We start from the raw sequence: 22,890 nt of genomic DNA on the forward strand, positions 1-22,890 counted from the left end.
ACCAAAATCTTATAAATAACATTATATATTTGTAGTTATTTATCCCATTGATGTATACTACGGATGCTTCTTAAATCTTGTATTATTACTCCAAGTTTGTGATATTCGAGAATAAGTCTTTTGTATTTTTAAAAAAGACCCATTGGTGGCCTTCGGCTGTTGTCTTCTCTATGGGCGGGTTGTTATCTCTTTGAAACATTCCCCATTTCCATTCTAAATCATTTTGGATAGCTTCTACGTATGTTTGATATATCTGGTTTTTTTATGTTATTATTATTGTTAACCCAATGTTAACTTTTATTAAAATATTATACTATGAAACTTTTTTTTAAATGTATTCACCTTTTTGTGTTATTATATATATTTATTATGATTCGTTTTTTTTTTATATTTATTTCGACAAATGTGATAACTAACAAATGTTAAACCTCATTGATTCCTTACCTGGTTGGTTGGTTGGTTTGATGTGAGATTCGGTGGAGACATATATAACTAACAATAAATAAATCAAATATACAGCAATAACTTTCCTTTTCAAGAGTCATGCATTTTAGTTAAACACAGTAAACTCATACATAGTTGACGACCAAAGGTTCCGTATGCGTTAGGGGAGGTTGAATACTGCCAGTTTCAGTTTGCAGAAGTTAACCTAGTTCTTTAACATATAAGTACGCATGTTTATTCAATTTTCAACTTTTTTATACTCAATAACTGATACAATGTATTTTCATTTTTTTTTTTAATGAGGATGGCACATCAATCGAACAAGAAAAATATCAGAAATATGAAATAGAAATAGTAAACAATGCCCCGAGGTCATATATTATAGGACTAGAAGTTAACCTATCAATTGACTTTTTAAATTAAATAAAGATAACATAGAAACTGCCATCGTCCATTTTAAATGCATATTCATGTATTTGGCCCTTTATACATGTCCTGCAATTCTTTATTTATCGTTATTTATGTCAAATTCAAAAACATTTCCTTTAGGGTGTATACATTTATTTTCCTTTCGATTACAAATGTCTGAACTTACAAGAACAATACCAATATTTTCTGTAGCTTAACCGTGTAAATCAATGCTTTGTACTTTAGTTGGCCTTTTAAACTGTATTGGATTCGAGCGTGACTGATGAATCTTTTGTAGACGAAATGCGCGTCTGGCTTAAATACAAAATGTAATTCTGATATCTATGATGAGTTTATTTACAACAACTGAGTCGATGCCACTGCTGGTGGAGATTTGATTCGCCGAGGGTATCACCAGCCCAGGAGCACAGCACTTTCTGTGCTGACATGAATTATCACTGATATGGTCACATTTATAAATTAAGTATTTACAAAACTTTTGAATTTTTGAAATACTAAGTCTTTTCTACCTAAGGAATAGACTACATCCGCTGTATTTGGCAAAATTTTAAAGAATTTTGGTCCTCAATACTCTTCAACTTCGTACTTTATTTGGCTTTTATTTTATTCGAACGTCATTGATGATTTTGTTTTGTAGACGAAATGCGCGTCTGGCGTAAATACAAAATTTAATCCTGTTATCTAGGATGAAGTTATCGTTACAATATTCAAATGTATCATAAGTGTCTACAGCAAATTACGAGAAGTGTGCAAAAAAAGAGAAGATACGAAAGAGACATTCAAACTCATTAGTCGAAAACATTTTATAGCTAACAACACAATGGCAATAAACGAAAGACAGACAAATCCCCACAACACTACGTATAAAAACTAAAGCCGAAGCAACACGAACTTCTCTTTACAATTTGGAAAATAAGAATGGCTCCGTATATCCAACTGTGACGTTGATGTTCCCTTCGGTGTCGTCTGGGTTTTTTTTTATAAATATGTGTACGTTGTTCCTTGTTCTTGCGTTACCATATAATGTCTGGAGTAGATTTATTACATACCATTTATAGTTCTGGGTTCACTTGTCGTCTTTACATAATTTTTTTTTGTCTGGATTGCAATTACCGATGACACGATTTTAATGATTTTGAAAGCCTTAAATTGCATGTACATTTATATTGATATTTTGTTTCATAAATCAGTTTGTCTACTTCGTGGGAACTTAAGACAATTCCACTCCTAAAATTGTGCAATGAAGTAATCTGTGTCTTTGAGTTACATGTTTGATGTAGGGATTAAAACTGATTACATATAAGGAAAACTACAAAAGCTGCCGATTCCTTCCTTTGATATACCAAATGCAATTGAAACATTTTTAACAACGCCCAAAAACTAATGACTCAAACAGCAAATAAATAAGCGGCACAATTTATTTGAAAATAAAAAAAAAAATCATATGTTATTTGAGATATGAAAAGTAATACTATAATACTCATACAAAACAAATATCAATAAAACAAATATAGTAAACGATTGGCATGATCTTAGTAAAATATTCAGTACATGTAGAAATAAACAGTCTTGAAACATATCTACAAAACATAAAAAAGAATTATAGTTCCATTTTGGATTAATTGTAAGTGTCCTGGTAATCAAATATGTAAGTAAACAATTTGATGGCGACATTGTCCTACACAGGAGAGTTTTGATCAGGACTTACAATTTATAGTAATTATAAGTTTTGAAAGGATACATGTATATTTACAAATCAATTTGCTGCAGAAATAATACATTTGCTTTTTTCTTTTAATTTAATGTGACTTAAAAGAGACTTACGAAAAGGCGTTCTTGTGTATCTCACAAACAGATATTAGACGTTTTTTTTAAAAAGAAGGAATTGCAGTAAATACACACATTTTAGATTTTAGGAGCAGACTATCTTACATGGATGGAAAATATATTGAATAAAAACATCCCAATTGTCTTTCAAACTCCCCAAAGTTTGATACCGTCCTAAGTGAGTCGTGTCTGATGGTCTGTATATATCCTACCCGTGGATCTAAAGGGATTCCATTGCTACAAAAAAAAAGAATAGGTGTATAATCAAACTAGATTTTAATACATAAAAAATTAACAAATATAGGTTAACATTGAATTTACACAAAAGCATCATCGATTGAATGTGCTGAAAGCCGTACTTCGACAAAAAGATAATTGCTTTTTACCAATTAAAAGAGATCCTAGAATTTGTTCGATCCTTTAAGCACATTGTTACATTTTACTACGTCTAAAAATGCTACGTTCGTTTTGAATAAAAATATCCCGTTATTTTAAAAGCTAGGTTTTACTAGGTTTGTACTTCGTTCTTATCACGTTTTGCTACGTATTAGTACGTGTAGACCAACGTTTCCACCGCGCATCAAAGGATCACTAGGTTTCGCTACGCTTCGTTACGTTTATTCCCGTTTCGCTACGCTTTCAAAACAAAGCTCTTTAATACGTGACAGTATGACTGGGGCTTTATCGTTGATACAACTCCAATCTCACTGTTAGGTTTTTTGATAAATACACGAGACATGTTCTACTAAGTTTTAATACGTTTTGTAACGTACTACAAAGGGTCAGTACGTTTCTAATATGTCACCATGTTTGAGGTACGTTTTCGTACGTTTTTTTAGCAGTAGCACGTGTCACTCCGGTGTGATCATTGACATATAAAAACGGCGTTGATGAATAAAATTCAGAAAAGACAGAGATGCAAAGAAGGAGCAAAATAACTCTAGATAATCAAAGGAGTTCAACAGAGGTGCATCTTATTAATATTGATACATCTGTCATTTCATCAGATTATGGTGTTTGGTGCCAATTTGATGTTGTACATTTTTGATTTATTTTTCTCTAAAAGCAAGATGTTTGTTTTGGATTTTTTGAGATAACATTTTTATTGCGTGATTATATGAATCATGACAAACTGTTTAAGCCCGGGTGGGAACCTTGGCAATGCTTTCCAATTTATGTTAATTGTTCTTTTGAAATGCTTTCCGTCATATCATCGGTCCTTTTGATGAGGACCAGAGCCAGAGATAGGGATCCTAGAGACGTGGTAAAGGCCGAATAGTTAGTCCGTCGCCTGATAACTTCAACTGGATTTCCGATGGGAACAGTAAATCACTTGAAATAACCGATCTGAGATTTTATGAAGTCTTAAATGAACTTTTCTTGGACAGTTTAGAACAGTTCTGTGACAGATTGTTTTTAACCTAACACTTGTTGTTGTTTATTTATATGTCGCTCGTGGTTATGTATCTAGAAACCAAAATTGTTGCCAATATTTTTCTAAAGAGTTCCAATATACAGTAAAACCATTTTTAACAATTATATATCCAACAAGGGTTCTTTTTAATTTTGCTTTCTCGCCAGCTCAGTTCTATAATATTGATGAAAAAATCAATATGTATTTCGAGATAACATTTTATTGGGGAAGGGGGTAAAATTATCGGAATGACTATTATACGATATTCCCGTGCTTGCATTTCCTATCATGATTTTCTTGATAGAGGGTTACTGCTCACAATGAAGCTATTAAACCAAGAGTTCCAAATGGTGAAGTTGAAATCATTCCTTGGTAAATTTTACGGACGCCATCACGAGATGGATGACCGTTATGGAATAACCGTTTCACAAATAATATCGGATATGTTCCTTACGTCGTACCTACAATCCCCTTCCCTTTCATGAATTTGACCTACCGAATTAGACTATTTACCGGATTTGTAATCACATAAGCAACACGACGGGTGCCGCATGTGGAGCAGGATCTGCTTACCCTTCCGGAGCACCTGAGATCACCCCTAGTTTTTGGTGGGGTTCGTGTTGTTTATTCTTTAGTTTTCTATGTTGTGTCATGTGTACTATTGTGTTTCTGTTTGTCTTTTTCATTTTTAGCCATGGCGTTGTCAGTTTGTTTTAGATTTATGAGTTTGACTGTCCCTTTGGTATCTTTCGTCCCCCTTTTAAAAAGACCGGAAATTAGGATCTTTGAAAATTTCAAAAACTATCTATTTTTAACAGTTTATCAAAACCCAATTACCCACGATTGTGATTTTTGAACCCACTTTTGGACTTTTTTCGAGGCGTCCAATTATACTGTAAACCAACTTATTTTCGCGGATACTTTATTTCGCGTTTTACCCTTTCCAGTCCAATTCTCGGCTGTTTAATTTCGCGATTTTTTAATTCACTTGATGTAATTTGATGAGGAATGGCCTAAGTTTAACGTATTCGCGACGAATTTTTTTTCGCGTTATTTTCTACTGAAATAAATCGCTGGCGAAAATACGTTGGTTTACAGTTATTGGTTGAGCAAGCCGGAGTGTCCACAGACAACCACCGACCTTCAATAGGAAAACTGACAATCCTAGTCAATTAAGATTGGAGTCGAGTGAACATGCACGATTGTGAAACCCATTATATTGCAGTGGTAATCGAAACTGCAGACAGAATTCGGATGAATGCAATAACAAAATAAATTATTTTGGAATTCAACAGGGAACACATACCATATTTTACCTGCCGTAGTGATAGCCTGTAATAAATTGTGATATTGCACTAAGTCCAGCAGAAATGCCATTTTCGCGTTCACTCAAATGTCATCTGATCGTGAAATATGAAGTATAACAATCCTTGTTCTTGAAACTTAGAGTTTAGAATTTGAAGTTAACGCTTGGGCATGTTATTTGAAAGACTTTTTAAACACTCTAAAAGACTGTATATGTAGAAATTTTCCAAAATAAGACCTACATATTGACCACATGGGAAGAATGCACGAATAGTTTTCATCTTACTACAAATGAAGCGATTCGACCAACGAACATCATTGGGTTTCAGCCTTTATTTATATGACTGTCAATATAACGTTTGAAAACAAAACTGATTGTACTCTAAATATCACTAATAATCCTGGTATCTATGATGAGTTTATCTACTAGTATCTATATACTTTTTTATATATATGTACATACCACCTCTTTTGTCGGGTTTTCGTCTCTTTTACATACTTCTTGCTCTTTGGTCGGGTTGTTATCCCTTTGACATACTTCTTGGCAATACTTTTTGGTCGGCTTGTCGTGTCTTTGACATATTCCTCATTTCCATTCCCAATGGCATACTGTAATTTGTGTAAATAGTAACGTTTAAACAAATACATTATCAACAATGTTTGCTATATACATACCTGTATACCGTCTGTATCTAGAATTTAATACAATTTTATACAATAAAGGCTCCATAAACCTGACGTCCATCTGCTCTATAGTTCTTTTTCCACTTCCAGGTATCCATTTATGTGTTGAAATGTCACAAATATGTATATATCTTCCCAATATTTGTGAACACACATTTGCATTGACGGATAATTTACCAAATGAAAATAAGATAAAAATCAACGCGATTTGGAGTGACATGTCTGCAAACTTTCTACTTCTTATCCAGATTTCGAGTTGTAATTTATATTATTGGTCTGAACGTAGATGAAGTAAAGGGATTTTTTTTAAACGTCAGACTTGTAATTGGCATTTCAACGACCCTCCAATATTTGGCATTAGGAGACCAATAAACGAAAGCCTTTATTTAAACTCACGCGACCGTTTAATCTCTAGAAATTCAAAATTTTACAAAGTTAGAAAAAAAAACCAGATTTGGTATCACGCAACAATTTGGTTTTCTTCAAGTTATAAATTACTGATTAAATCAATACAAGTTATGTTTTTTTTGTAACAAAGAACGCAAAAATAAATTATAATACACCCATTGGAATTTAAAAACTAAATTACTTCTGATCTAATGAAACCTTCAGTATTTGTTTTTAAAAATACAACAAAATGTATTCCGAAAGAGAAGTGCACGCGTGTCAAAATAATGTGAAACTGTTAGAATTTTTTTTGTTAATCTTATTTAGTACCTAAATATTGATGAACAGTACGCATACATGTCTTCATCATATTGCTATTGATTAAAATATATGCTGAATCCGTAGCTGATTTTTTTGTGTTCTTCATTGTGTTGTTGGATTTTTGTCTTATATACTCCACATCTAATATTGAGCATGTAAACGGCGCTATTTTTATTGATGTTTTTCATTTTCACGGCTGTAGAAAGCTCTTCAAAGAAAAACTGAAAAGATGGAACTTAGTAATTAACGTAATAATTCCATTTTCACAATAACTTGTTCGACATTTGCATGTTATTGTTTTTTTTTTCGGTAAATATTTCCTGACTGAGCAATTTTTCGTTCTTGAAGAAATCTTGTTTCTTTATGTTCGCATTTAAAAAAATTATTATCATGCAAAGCGATTGCAGCACATTAACGATTAGAGGCTTCAGAGAGTCTATATAATTTGTAATTGTCACAAAAACAACTGAAACATTTATTTTTATTTATCTAACGATACAAAAACACTTGAATATTACATCTAAAATTTCTTCATATGTGATTTTTTTGGTGATTTGTCTTATTTTTCTTGTCCTTCGTCGAAGGCTCTGTGTTGTTTTATACAATATCATCTATGCCAATATGATGTTGATACAAATGTTGTTGGGATACATAGTTACGTAAATATTGATTATGTAGAGTTTGCGAAAGAATTTGGTTCCAGATAACGGATAACCACATTTTCATTTTCCCATACTTTTCTTAATCAAATGGCAAAATATATTTTAGAATAACACCAGAAATAGCAACGAATTTATTGAATCCCACGCTATTCTGCACAGTTTGATTATATATACATGACAATGTAGTTCTAAGGAAAAGCGGAGGCGGCGTCGAAAATGAGTGTTTTGAAATTAAAGTGTCCAATATTTTTGTTACCCAGGTTTTTTTTTTCAATCTACTTATTTATTTCGAACAACGGTATACTACTGTGGCTGGCCTCTATCTAGTTAATTGTGAAGTAAACCTGAAAGTGGTCTCATAATGTTCACAACAAAATACAGATCAATATAAAAGATTAATTGTACAATGTTTCCCGTATGATTGAACATTGACATTGCTACGTTAGTTTATTTTCGACTTATGAGTTTGAATGTCCCTTTGGTGTCTTTCGAATCTCTTTAACATCTATTCACCTACAGTTAACACTTAAGATCCTGCATACTGTTCATTCTTATATTTTGAAAGTGCATGAAAGGTCATGTTTTCTCATACTGTTCATGACTTTTATTACACTTAATTCCTTAGATGTGTACTGATTGATATTTTTTGTTAGCTGTGATTGGCTAACTAGCTTTCAGTAACTTCTAGTAACTATCCTTGGATCGGGACTATGTATCCTTACTTTTTTTTGTTACTTTTTGTTTTTTTGCCCTTTTTGTCAACTTTTTCAACTTTTTTTTCCAGTATGGTCTTCGGTGCTCGTAATTTATTGGTTCCTGTTGGTCGCTTTTTATTATATTTGTTTAAGTTGATTGTGCTGTACATATTAAAATATGTACATATTTCTTATTACAGCGAATCTTACTACTTTCTAAGGCTTTTCTACCTCAGGAAGAGATTACCTTAGCTGTATTTAGCAAACCTTTTAGGAATTTTTGGTGCTCAATGCTCTTCAACTTCGTATTTTTTTTGTTTTTTTAACTTTATTTTTTATTCGAGCTTAACTGATGAGTGTTTTGAAGACGAAACGCATGTCTAGCGTTAATAAAAACAAACCAATCCTGGTATCTATGATGAGTTTATTTCTAGTGTAACCAGACTGGAAGATAAAATTGCTTTTTGATTGAACGTTTTTTTTCATAATGGGGTTTTGTGGCCGTTTCCACAAATACCACATTATAATTCTTTGACAAGTGGATTCTCACTTCTAACTTTAGTGGTCAATAGAATTGTTGATTGGTCGCTGGTATTAGTCGCTAGCTTGAGTATGGTTTTGGTTTATAAAGTTTATAGAAATACGCTTTTTGTATATAAATCGACTTACTGTATAAATACTACGTAACCAACGTCATTTTTCAATTTTCACATAACTTGCTCGACATCTTTTTGAAATTTTTGATATAATTCGCACTTAAACGTTATTGTATTTTTTTCGTTAAACATTTCCTGACTGAGCGTATATCAATTTTTAAAGATCTAGTGTCTCTTTATGTGCGATTTTTTAAATCTTTTATCATGCAAAGCTAATGCAGCTCATTAAAGATGAGAGGCTTTAGAGAATGCATATATGTTCATGCTGAATATGGCATTTTAATGTATATAAGTACAAATGCACAACCTAGTGTCGCAAAAACAAGACGTGTAATATTTTATTTTCCTTATTTACCAATGCAAAAATCCTTGAATATTACATCTAAGATATCTTCAGAAGTGATATTTCCAGTGATTTTTCCTATCTCTCTTGTCCCTCGTCGAAGGCTTTGTGCTGCTAAAACAACATCTTCTATGCCAATATAATGTTGATACAGATGTAGTTGTGATACACAGTTACATAAATGTTGTCTATGGCGAGCCTGTGTAAGACTTGGGTTTCCAGATAACGGATTTCCACATCTTTATTGAAAAATGGATAAAAAACAATAGTTTAATAAATTGAGATCATTCTATGTAAATAAATATGCAATAGTTTTCATTGATATTTAAATGTATATCGTTCTTGATTTGTGTGTGTGTGTGGGGGGTGGGGTGGGGTGGGGGGGTCGGAGGAGTCCTGATCCCGAAATCCCGGGCTTAAAAACATGGATTCACGAGGTCCCGAAATTCCAAAAAAGTCTTCCCGGATCTCGAAAGGGTCATTCCCGAAATCCCGAGCTTAAAAACACCCGATCCCGACGTTCCGAAAAAGGTCTTGTTTTCCCTCATTAGTAACTGCATACATAATATTTAATAATTAAACATAATTTTATATTTTTAAAAAGTAGCGTTTATATAGAACAAAATCATAAATATCTTGAGATGAACGAAATTGAAAAAGATAAAATTGAGAATGGAAAAGGGGAATGTGTCAAAGACCCGACCAAAGAGCAGAAAATTAAATGTAATCTAGTATAATTTAGTTCCTGTCTTTCATATAAGATATACTTTGGTCTATATTTTTACTTATTGTAACCATCTTATATACTGTAAACCAACTTATTTTCGCGAGCGATTTATTTTCGCGACTTTCGCGAGTAGTAAAATAACGCGAATGTAAATCGTCGCGAATATGTAAACGTTGGATCTTTCCTCATTAAACTTCATCAAACAAATAAAAAAATCGCGAAATTAAAAAGCCGCGAAAATAAGTTGGTTTACAGTATATCAAGCAGGTAAGGCAAATGTGACCAACATTTAGAATATATGTATATCATTTCTAATATGTGTACATCATTTTGAATATGTAAATATCACATGTTACAACACAATTAAGGTAGGCGTATTTAAACACAAAAAAGAATTGCATATTATAAAATTATCTGGATATTTTGCGTCGCTGATGCAAGGTTTAGGTTAATTCTATTATGTTGAATATTTTACAGCATACTTACAAAGTTTCAAGCTTTTTCGTCAATACTTCCAAAAATTCAGTAATTCCATTTTCATTTGTACATGAAACAGCACATATTTTAAGTTTGTCATTGCTGTTGATAACTGTCTTGACAATACCCTCTTCAATAAGGTCAGTTTTGTTTATAACCATAAAAATTTCTTCCCCTTTGTCAATATTATCAGAGGTCAAATTTTGTTTGTCACTGAACATGTTGCCAGCGACACCATGTTCACTTAAACCAAGTTGTTTTAGTGTTTCTTCGATATAAACACGGAGATCAAACATTTCGTCATCTTGAAAGTGTTTCACAATATCCTTTGCTGATACCATTATGACCTTTAAGTCGGAATTCTTGGCTCTACAATGTAAGTAAACAAACAAAATTAACACTTATCAAATAATTTGTAAGCCTAATGTTACTCATTTAAAATAAATGAAATTGTGTAGTTCTATAAAGAACGAACTGTGTTAGTAAAAAAAGAGCAAGAATTGGCCATTTCAGAATCTGAAAAATCATGGGTAATTTCATTGTGTGAACCCCAAAATGAAAATTACGTCACATCATTGGTTGAATTTCCATTGTTTATGACATTTTTAAACAATCACGATGTTTTGGCGTACACTTTTGAAAATATTACCCAGGAATGAAGCAATAACGATTAATAATTAAAAAAAAAGTTCGTCACCCTTTTACAGGCCAATTAAACCACAAACTTCCAATGAATCTTATCTAATAAGAACTCAACCTCAATATGCTGAAAAAGACTGTATGTAACCATCCAATAAATGGGAGGTTGACAGAGAAAACCTGAAAACAGGTGTCATAGAACAATTTTACGAAATAAGATCCTGATTCATGTCATATGATGTTTATATAAATGTGAGCACTATCTTGAACTAAGATATTATTATTTTCGTACTAGAAAGCGTGTAAGAAGGGGTCACTGAAGATATCCGAGGGTAGATTGTAAGTCTTTGTCGTGTATCATTCTTTTTCTCATCTTTCTTACCTTGTAAACGTTTCAAAACTCGCATCATTTTGGTGTTGCAAGTTATCTTACTTTAAGGAATCGTTGATAAAGGTATAATTATTATCGTCTCATCGGAGACGATATTAAGAGTTGAACGATCGACAGTCAGTGCGTGAATGCTTCTGACTGCCAGATTGGAAGATATTACGAGATGTGAACAATCAAAGTTTCATGATTGATTGGTTAGGACAATCCAAACCTAGTAAATGTCCTTCTATCCCGTAGAGTATCAGATTTGTCCTCTTTTTTTAAGCAATTAGATTTTGACTGGTCATTAATCAACATATTCATGATATTGGTACACAGGTAACTTTTATCTATAAATAGTCGAATCTTCTGGAGTTTTGTAAACAACAATGTTAAACGATATATACTACCTCATAACGAGTGACCTCACGTTGGAGGTAAAATTTGTTGATTGATGCACGTGGCTATTCTAACTGAATTAATCTACAAAGCGAAAACACTTTTCATTTTCATCAGCTACGAGACGGCTAGCCTTTTTTTGAAAGGCTAATACTTGTTAATCTTACCTTCAATACATTTCGATGAATATGATTGGTTAAAAGCAACCGCGTATGGGGTCATTAAATTCCATATGGGGTGACTAACCCCATATACATCGCTATAGGTCACTAGCAAAATATGTAACTAATAATATCCACAACAGCATTTACTTGATCTCTATAGTATACAACACATTTACCTGTCGAGTGCTCTCCTAACCCCTTCTTTTTCTATAACATCACGTGACTCTCGTAGACCAGCAGTATCGCTAAGTAATACAGGATAACCACCTATGTTTACTGCTGACTCGACTATGTCACGTGTTGTCCCGGCAATATCAGAAACAATAGCAGCAGGTCGTTGAGCTGGAAGTTATAAAACATATGATAATTTGATCATTCTTTAACATGTGGTCTCAAGTTTTCCTATTGAATGATTACCAGAAACACGTATCGCGATAAATTATAACAAACGATACGTCACGGAAGATATTCAAGGGACATTAAAACTCACAATGGAAGACAGACCGACAAAGCTATCTAAGGTGCTTAGCAGGATAAGAAGATCCTGCTTTACGTAAGGAAGCCGCCGTGTTGACCATGTTAAGTACCAATTTCGGTGATAAGTCTCGTTTGATGACTATCGAAAAAAAAGGAACATGATTGTGACACGACAATTGAAGCATCAGTGACACATATATTCCATAACGAATTAAAGAATGGCATGTTTAAAACTTTTAAATTAGTATCATAATTGCATAGAATACTTTGGAAACAACTAGCTACCCATTATTGAATCATATCTTGATGATATATAAAATAACCTGATGTAATAAATGATAGTCCGAGTCTGTCTGGATGAACCTTGTCAATGGTGGTTCTTTCTTTATTTTGGTGTCTGTATATTTAAGGAATTTATCATTTCTTACATATCTTTTGCAGTCTCTACTTTTATTCATTTATAGACTCCACACTATTTAAAGCTTAGCATATCATATAGACATAGACACATCTCTATTTTTCATGCTGTGGGGGAAGTCAGCATGGTCAATATAATAACATATATACTGGTTTCTTTGTATCGTGCGGTTGTTTTCTTATTGACATTATTTTCAATAGATTGTAACCGATTTTACAATTAATGAAAAGCAATTTTTTGCAACCAAACTGATTATCCTTAAAAAATCCTAGCACATAATTTAAAAAAAATATTTCTTGGCAAAATGTGTTGCAAACAAACCTTCAGTACTTAAATCGTCAAGGTCTTAATTTATGAATATTCACATAAAAATAACTAAAAATAACGGTGACATCCCATTAGTCCGACAACCATTATTCCGACAGCCCATTACTCCGACAGCCCACTATTCCGACAACCCACTATTCCGACAGCCCATTATTCCGACAACCCATTACTCCGACAGCCCATTATTCCGACAATGCGTTTTTCTTATGGTATGGGTAAATTCTTTAAAAGCTCCGTCCTCTATGGTATGTGTGGTTGTCTGTCTTGATTATAACTATTCTTTCCATGCGGGATATTTGTCTCAGTATATTTGAGTTGATGCACATGCTTTAAACATCTGCTCAGTCCTTATCCTTGTCCAATATTCGTTTTACGTGTCAAGGTACTTTATCTATCTTTATATTTCGTTGTGTGTTTGTCTAATATTAGTCTGCGCTGTTCTATTTCGCTAATGTTTGTATGTGTGTCTTGATCTATCTCTTTTTAAATCAGAAGATGTGGTATGATTGCCAATGACACAACTTTCCACAAGAGACCAACATGACACAAACATTAACAACTATAGGTCACCGTACGGTTTTCAACAATGAGCAAAGCCCATACCGCATAGTCAACTATAAAAGGCCCCGATAAGACAATGTAAAACAAATTGAAACGAGAAAACTAACGACCTTATTTGTATAAAAATATGAACAAAAACAAATATGTAACACATAAACAAACGACAACCACCGAATTACAGGCTCCTGACTTGGGACAGGGACATGTTTAAATAATGTGGCAGGGTTTAACATGTTAGCCGGATCTGAACCCTCCCCTAACCTGCGACATTGGTATAATAGTACAACATAAAAACGAACTATAAAAATCAGTTGAAAAAGGCTTAACTCATCAGATGGACAAAAATACAAGTGGACGTGGCCGGTTACTTACAGTACATCCCGACAACAAAAAGACACTAGGAACAGATCTGAGAGTTCTTGCAGTTATCTGAAAGCTAGTTCAAAACCACTAACAACTAAAAAAAAATCATGCATCTAAGACATATCAATCAATCTTCGGTCCTCCTTTCGCGTATCAGGGGAGTGAGGTTTCCTCCACCATTAACTACATTAATAAATTTATCGGAGTTGGATAACACTACCCGCCCTCTTTGGTCGCAACACTTTCTCTCCTTGTATCAATCATCTGAGTTTTATTTAAATTAATTTTGTCGCAGAAACATACAGTAAACGCATTTTGGCTGCTCAAATAGAATGACTGCAGTATGAAAGCCAATAACAAACTAGTAAAAAATCTTGTCCTGCTTGTGTCTTTGTCAAGTTGTCTAATTTTTAAAACTTGGTACATTATGTGTTTTGTTGGAAATTTGACACTAATTGTTCATTTAAAGATTGTTTCCAAGAAGAAGAAACATATTTAGATATTATTGATTTTAAGAAAGGTAGTTCATATGTTAATTCACAATCGGTGCTCTTCCATTACATTAAAAATTGAAAATGCTAGATATGTGTACAGCTGATAAAGTTGAGGATGTGAGTCATTTTTAATCGAATGCTCACTTCATAATAATTTGAGGGAGGAACTCTTTCACCATATTTCTGGCACATGTAAGAACTTTAAAAAGTAAGATAAATATGATATATTTTCGATGTTAACACAAGAAAATTTTACTATTATTGGGGGGTGGGGGGTGATGATTGCATTGTTAGATCTTTTGAATTTTATAGTACATGTCTTGATACCGACTGTTATTTGATATCAATGTGTTAGTTGCTTTTTTGTATTTTGTCTTGGTAATTGAGGCTTATAGTGCTATAAAGATAATAATATCAAGTACTTTAATGTCTTAATGTCATGAATATTGACCCAATCATTAGACCGCCGCTTTGAAAAAGTGGGGGTATACTGTTTTATCTCTGTCTGTCCATCCGTCCATCCCATAAATATTTTCTTTGCATCTTTTTCAGAAACTATATTACAAGGATTTCTGAAAGGTTTATTGAAGTCGGGTGATGCGTTTTCAAATTCATTACTCATTACATGACAACCAAGTTGAAAATTGTCGTCAAATTTTTCTCAGAAACTACAATTCAATGATTCACAACTCAAACATTTCCCGTTTACCGAAGTGTTTGAGTGGGGGTATCATCAGCAGCTCGTACCATCAATGGTTGTTCTTGATTTATATGCTCTTCAAAGAGCCTTTAGTTTGGAAAATGACATTCTTTTCTGTTATATTCTATATACAGATTTCGAATTGAGTATATAGAAAGTATTCGAACAACCTTAGCCTTATTTTATATATACGGAATTATTTCTTAAAATATTACATATCTAGATGTAATATAATACAGACAGACACATTTTATTTTCACCTGATACTCTGGTACTGACTTTGTTAAATGTCGGAATTATGGGTTGTCGGACTATTGGGCTGTCGGACTAATGGGTTGTCGGACCAATGGGCTGTCGGACTAATGGGCTGTCGGATTAATGGCGTGTAACCAAAATAACTACCTATCAGATTGAGTAGACTACTTTTTCCAACGTTTGGTTCACCTAGAATCGTCACTCTAACACCTGACCTTAGTCTTTCTCCTCTTCTGTTGTCATGAAGATGATTTTCTATTTCCAGTAATATATCATTAACTTCTTTATTCACTAAAAAATAAACCGCAAACTTTACATCATGTGTCCAAAATCATGTGTGAAATGATTGTATTCTTTTATTTTGTACCAAATATCTTATTTAAACAGATACTCTCAGAAGAAATGGCTATTTTTTATACATTTATTGATGACGAGATGTTTTAGCTGGGTCTATGCCATTGCTGGTGGAGGTTTTGTCTCCAAGAATCACGCGATATTACCAGCCCTGGGTTCGAACACCAATGTCAAGTCATTTAAAGAAAGACACACAATTTTTATCCTGGTACATATGATAAGTTTACTAACAACCACTTGGTCGATGCCACTGCTGATGGAGGTTAACTCCCCGAAAATATCACAAGACCAGTAGTCAGCAATTCTGTGTTAAAATGACCTATCATTCAAATGGTCATAATTATGAATTAACTGTAAAATGTGAGCTAAATCAATTTTGAATGTTTCGAAAGACAAAGAATGTTCTATCACAGGAATTAACTACCTTAGCCTTATTTGCAAAATCTTTTGGCATTTTGAATCTTCAAAGCACTTCTGCGTCATGCTGAATTTGGCCTTTTCAAATTTTATGATTCGAGCGTCACTGCTGATTCTTTCCACTTAAAACATCTGGACGGCACTCAATTTTATTCCTAGTACTAGTATCTATAATTAGTTTATTCGCATGTCGTTTCGATATATATTATACATTACAGAAAAGGCCACAGGAATCTTATTTCTATTTTCATATGTTTCCACTGGATTGTATTCCCTCGATAGAATTGCTTCAGATTTTTTTTTAATTAATGACGTCCAACAACTACTATTCTATTTTTGTTGAAATACAATCATATTAGAATCTTCATATGAAATTTCAAGTGTAATGCATATTATAGCTAACAAACAGTACCGTGGTTAATAATGTCTTCTTCTATATTTTCATCTTCACTGAAATCTATGAATGCCTCAACATTTGCCATCATCTTAAATGAAAAGTAGAAAAAATATCTAGAATTGGGAAAATTTAAGAACTAATTCAGTCTCCTAAATGTTTTAATAGAAATACAAAATACAATTGATTAAAATGTGCGTTTTAACTTAAAGTTCAATTGAAAAACTCAGCGCGCTTGCAGATTGTCGGCGAAACATTAAAAACGGTTCTTTTAAACTGAAAAGACAACAAATGAGTATGGTAAGATTTAAATTTTAAAGCATAGTGTTTGAAGAGGAGACGAGTAAAGTGATTTCAATTAAGGGAGCTTCTATTTGAGATTTGAAAAGAAAAGGCATGACTGGAGTTTTGAGTAAAAAAAAGATGCAGGATGACACTTTATTTAAAAAAAAATTAGGATAAACTATTAAAAGGAGGAGCAAATAGAGAGAAAAATAAAAAGGCAACACAGAGATTACCACCAATTTTTTTCATCAAATGGTGGTAACTCCCTAAAATGAAATAAACACTTTTCCCTCCTAATATATGTCAGTCTTATATAAACAAACCGAACCTTTATGATACGAAACCGCCATCTATCGTATAATTTGCCAAGATTTCCTTCCATCTGACGTAAAGCTTGCCGTCTTTGTGCTTCGGTTTCTGCATGTATCAAATCACCTAGACCCTCAATCTCTGTAAGATCTAGTTTGTTGTTCAAAAACGCACTGTAGAAAACAAGAAAAGATATCATTAAATCAACCCCTTATAAAAGTAACGTCGTATTACATAAATTACTTACATCAAAAGTATGTCTTGTGTAACCCAAGTGAGCTTTCCCCATCACTTGGTGTCCGTCGTCATCGTCGTCGTCGTCGTAGCCCGTAAACCTTTACAAAAAACGTCTCCTCTGAAACTACTTATTATATAAGCCAAATGGAATCGAACTTAGCCCTAATCGTCATTAGGGTATCTATTTTAAAAAGAAATCCGATGACCCCGGTCACGAGACAACCAAGATGGCCGCCGTAGCTAAAAACAGAACCTGAGGCTAAACTGCTGTTTTTGGCTTTTATCTTTGAAAATAAATCTGACATGGGATAAAAATGTTCATCACTGATGTCAAGATAAATCTGCCCTGATATTTTCAGACACATTAAAAAACCCGTTTTTGGTGGTTGCCCCAGAATTGGTAATTTTAAGGAAATTTTTCAGTTTTGGGTGATTATCTTGAATATAATAATAGATAGAGATAAACTGTAAACAGCAAAATTGTTCAGCATAGTGAAATATACAAATACGTTGACATGATCTAAACGATCAATTGACCCCATAAAGATTATTGCCCTTGAATGTAAATTTTTCACAATTTTTCGAAAATTTTTACAATCTTTACAAAAATCTTCACCTGTAAACTATTGGGGCAAATTAAACCAAACTTGGTCTAAATCATCATTAGAATATGTAGTTATATCCGATTTATCCGATGACCCTGGTCGGCTACCAAGACGGCCACCAAAGATGATAAAGAACATGGGGATTAAATGCAGTTATATCTCTGAAACTCAAGCATTTGGAGCATATCTGAGCAGGTCTGAAGTCAAATTGTATATCGAGTCAAGTTTTATCTGCCGTGATATTTTCAGATGCATCAAACAACCCCTTGTTTGCTTGCTGTCCCTGATTTATTACATTTTAGGAACATTTGCAGTTTTTTGGTGATTATCTTGATTATCACATCACCATCACCAAAACAGAATTTTGTCAGGAATTCTTTTCTTGTCTGTAACTCGTGTCCTTTGTTTAATATGCACATATATCAAGGTGAGCAACACAGGCTATAAGGCCCTCTATTTTAATTACTATATTGCTTTTTCTTCCTACATGGACAACGTAATAACGTCAAAGAATAATGTTTTTTTTTGTGAAGTTTGATGAAAAAATATAGGGGGAGGGTTGAGATCTTATAAACATGTGTAACCCCGCCGCATTTTTGCGCCTATCCCAAGTCAGGAGCCTCTGGCCTTTGTTAGTCTATGTATTATTTTAATTTTAGTTTCTTGTGTATAATTTGGAAATTAGTATGGCGTTCATTATCACACTGAACTAGTATATATTTGTTTAGGGGCCAGCTGAAGGACGCCTCCAGGTGCGGGAATTTCTCGCTACATTGAAGACCTGTTGGTGACCTTCGGCTGTTGTTTTTTCCACGGTCGAGTTGTTGTCTCTTTGGCACATTCCCCATTTCCATTCTCAATTTTATTACAGATACCTTTCAATTGATAAAAAAAAATCTCACATACAAGCACAAACAATCAATATGCAAATTACAAATACCGTTTGGTAAATTCCCCGGCTTCAGCTTGTCGTATCCCTGGAATTTTACTAAGATTTGATGCCATGGCAGCTACAACAGCCGGTCCTCCGTGTATTTGGAACTCAACACAATCTTCCCCAGTGAAACTTCTTGGAGCTTTAAAATATTTAGAAGAAAACAATAAATGTTAAGACGTCACATAAGAGGAATAGATTAAACAATATAACTAACATGAGATAAGTTATTCTAAGAGAGGACAGTGAATAACCTGAGATCGCTTATTCTAGCAGAAGACAATAAAAAGCATGAGCACATAAACAATTTGGTTGATTTAATGTAAAATTGTTTGTATATATGGTACTGATTAATGGATTTACAAAACCACGTGATAAATATGGGTACAATTCCAAAACACGTTTATCCTTTCCCTTTATGTCTCTAACTATAATAAATAAGAAGTTTGCATATTTGTATAATTTTACTGGTTTCCAATTTGTACAGAACAAATCTTATATCAGTAACATCAGAACATCATATTTGAAAAAAAAAACTGTTTAGGAAATAAAAAAGTCACAAACCTGGAAACCAAAGGACTAAACCATGGTCAATTGGTATATTTTCTGTTTGATCGTGCAAGGTCCTCAATTCTGCGTATCTTGGCCTTGGTAATTCTTTGAATCGACCCAATTTTTTTAATACTGCTGATGATTTTGTACCAGACACTCGTATTACTGCGACACCACATTTTCCATGACCAGACGACAGTGAAAATATAGTATCTTTGGACGTATACACCGAAGAGTGTCTGCTTTGAGTTATCCGTGTGTAGTTATCTGTCACAGTATGACATACTGGTCGACTATTTTTTGAACGAAGTATGTATAATCTACTTATGTGTCGAAAGTTGTGTAGAACTGGTAATATTGGTACAATTTTCATCTGGAAATAAAATATTCAAATTTTGTGTAGAAACTTATAATGTTGGTATTTTTTAAAATATTGTAGATATATACAATCAATAAAGGTTATTGTGTTGCGGTACCTGCTTAAATTTTTGTATGAAGAAACCACTGGTAGACTTTTTTTTAAATTTTGAAAACGTTTTTTATAAGAGTTCACGCATTTTTTTTTTGGCGGAATAGAAAATTCATCCTACGTTTGGAGAGCTGAACGACAATAACTTCTAGCGTGCACGATCTTTTAGTAATCGATAAATATCAACAGTTTAAAGTGAAAAAAAAGATATGGTTATACGTTCGATATAAATGAATTATTTGAAATTTCAAATAACCTCCAAAATTATCTGCATATTGCAGGAAAACACAACACTATTAGATTTATTAAAAAAAAATTGCTTTAGTTGCAAAACGAAGTTGATAACCTCTAATTGTTTCATCACTTATTGTTGCCAAAAAAACGAAATACCTTTACATACAATTTAAAAATAAAACAGTGGTAGTGTCACGAAATATAGTGGAACATCTAGCTGCCAGGCAAAACAAATATACATTGGCAGTGGAAATAAATAGAATGTTTGGTATTTAGTCCAAACAGATAATACTTGCGTTTCAGGTTACATGCTTTAAAAAAAATATGGCAGGTAGCCTGGTAGGTATGCAATATCATTTTTTTTACACACATTTTTAGCTGGTTACTTCTAACAGAGACATGTAAATACATGTCTCTGCTTCCAGGGAATCATTCTGACTTTAACCGTGCTTGTTCAAAAATGGCATAAAAAGTGTAAGGGTAGGCACAAAAAATTAAGGAAGGTAACGTTAGCGGAAACACTACATGTATCATATGATTTTTGCCATAACGCAAAGTTTATTTTATTCTCATGATTAATATATAAGTTTTTGACGTGTGAAAACTATGTACACTCAAGATTAGTTGGGTCAATAATTTTTTATTACGACAATAGTAATTAGTGAGTAAAAATGAGGTTTGTCTCGTCCGTTTTTTTACTGAATTTCCCCGGTCACGTGACTCTATTGTTGCTGATTAACTTGGGGTCAAACCGTGACCTGCTTTCCAATTGTTTTGTGTTTAACTTTATATTTTTACGATAATTTTTCTCAAATAATTGTGCATTACTAAATGTGAAAAAAATGTGAAAAAAAATATAAGTGCACCAACATTTCCCCTGGCAAATTGGAATACAGTTACTTATTATTAAAAACCCGTGACGGTATATATATGCTATAGTACCACTTTTTCATGATGTATTTAAAGTTGTATTTGTAGTAATCTTAAATGTCTAATAAATTAAGAAGCAGCTAAGAAAACGAAAAAAATAGCAGACGCTTCGATGGCGTTAATTATATCATGAAACATATTATAACATGTATCAGGGATCAAATCATTAAATTATGTAGTTTATTTTCTAAACTGACTAGTTCCCTGTATAAAGCATTGACAATCGTTAACTTAGATGATCATAGATAGCCCTCCAAGCAAAATAAAAACAACTGAGTGGATAAAACTTCACGACATACCATGTTTCATCCTCTCTTTAATTCCATAAGTTGGTTTTGTTGATAAATCATGATAATAATACAATCATTACATAAAAAAAAACAAGCTAAATGCGAGACTTGCGAGTATCAGAAGGGAACCAGTCGTTTGTTATGATCGTTTGTTATGGTAGAATAAATATTCAACTCCGATAATATACATGTATGTAATAATAATTTAATTGTGAATCTGAAAGATTGTTATGAATTTTAGTATATTTTTTGTCCTATGCGTGAAGGACACACTAATTTTTTATCATAGTAACTAGAACTAAGAATGAATTTTCTGTCATTTTAAATAGTATTCACATTTCAGTCGGTATTGTAATACTGCAATGCATCGTTTTTATACACGAAGATTCTTTGTGACCTATAAATAGATTCGTCTACATGTACATCAAGCATTTTTTTATGTAGGTAAAAATTATATGACACTATAAAATAATATAGAACTCAAAAACAGTTTTTAAACTCTCAATTTTTTTACTTCTGTTTGTAGTGTTTTTTTCTATCCACATCTTTGGCTTAAATATCTTATTATTTCACCTACTTCATGAGGGACACCCCCCCCCCCCCCCCCCAAGGGACTACTTGCTATCCCTGTGGTACATATGTATCTTGTTGTCCGTCGACAATTTGCTAGAATATCGGCTTCCGTTTTATTCATTTGCATTTGTTTTTAAAATTGAACTCCAATCATTGAAAAGGTATTGAATCTCTAACGTGTTCACCCTGCTCCAACGGCATTTTAAAATTGATTTGTTTAATTGGCTCGTGATATAAAATTAGTACCACTTCGGATCATAATATGTCAAATGTCTTGTCTATGTCTGATTGACCGTTATGAGAACTGAACGTGCACTGTATTTATATTTCGCGGATTCATGTACCCGAACAATTCATCAAACGCACGGTGGGTGTCTTTGGAGAAGCCTGAGTTGCCCATCTATGCGGTTGAAAGTGCTGCGACCTAAGAGACAGGTATGATTGTCCAACTTAGATAGATAAAATCATTTATTTATGTAGTAAATGGTGGCGGTTAAATTAAATAAACAAAACCGTGGACTAGAACAGCTGATAAGGCAGGGAAACCCGCATAGAAAATTAAGAAAAACAAAATACCCGGATCCGTAAAACAATAAATGAGGAATGTGTCCATGCTTGCCTACCTTATAAAGTCATAAAGAGACATCACAGAAGAACGATAAAATTGACACTACCCAAATTTGTAATTGATCTGAGTTTTGTGGTAATAAGTAATGTGTTTATATTTTTAAAAATTTGGTTGAGACAATTTATATTTCAGTTGGAGAAC

At 33.1% G+C, this 22,890-nt stretch overlaps 1 protein-coding gene across 1 annotated transcript; it reads right to left on the minus strand.

The window, feature by feature from the left end:
* Positions 1-8,814: 8,814 nt before the first annotated feature.
* Positions 8,815-21,674, minus strand: LOC134715538 (tRNA modification GTPase GTPBP3, mitochondrial-like). The gene is made up of 9 exons (XM_063577778.1): positions 21,558-21,674; positions 19,638-19,998; positions 19,080-19,215; positions 17,317-17,470; positions 16,722-16,794; positions 15,686-15,829; positions 12,120-12,285; positions 10,381-10,740; positions 8,815-9,406 (listed from the first exon to the last, which is right to left on the minus strand). The coding sequence occupies exons 1-9, from the start codon at positions 21,558-21,560 to the stop codon at positions 9,172-9,174; spliced, it is 1,632 nt and encodes a 543-aa protein (XP_063433848.1). The 5' UTR covers positions 21,561-21,674; the 3' UTR covers positions 8,815-9,171.
* Positions 21,675-22,890: the final 1,216 nt, after the last annotated feature.

The sequence above is a fragment of the Mytilus trossulus genome, chromosome 4 (genome assembly GCF_036588685.1).
Source record: "Mytilus trossulus isolate FHL-02 chromosome 4, PNRI_Mtr1.1.1.hap1, whole genome shotgun sequence".
In the NCBI taxonomy this organism is placed as follows: Eukaryota; Metazoa; Mollusca; class Bivalvia; order Mytilida; family Mytilidae; genus Mytilus; species Mytilus trossulus.

Coding starts and splice junctions, on each gene's coding strand:
- LOC134715538 (XM_063577778.1), bottom strand. Junction 12,286..15,685: donor TAGTCTACTCAATCTGATAG/GTAGTTATTTTG, acceptor TATAACTTCCAG/CTCAACGACCTGCTGCTATT. Junction 9,407..10,380: donor ACGAAAAAGCTTGAAACTTT/GTAAGTATGCTG, acceptor TTTTCAATAAAG/ATGTGGAAATCCGTTATCTG.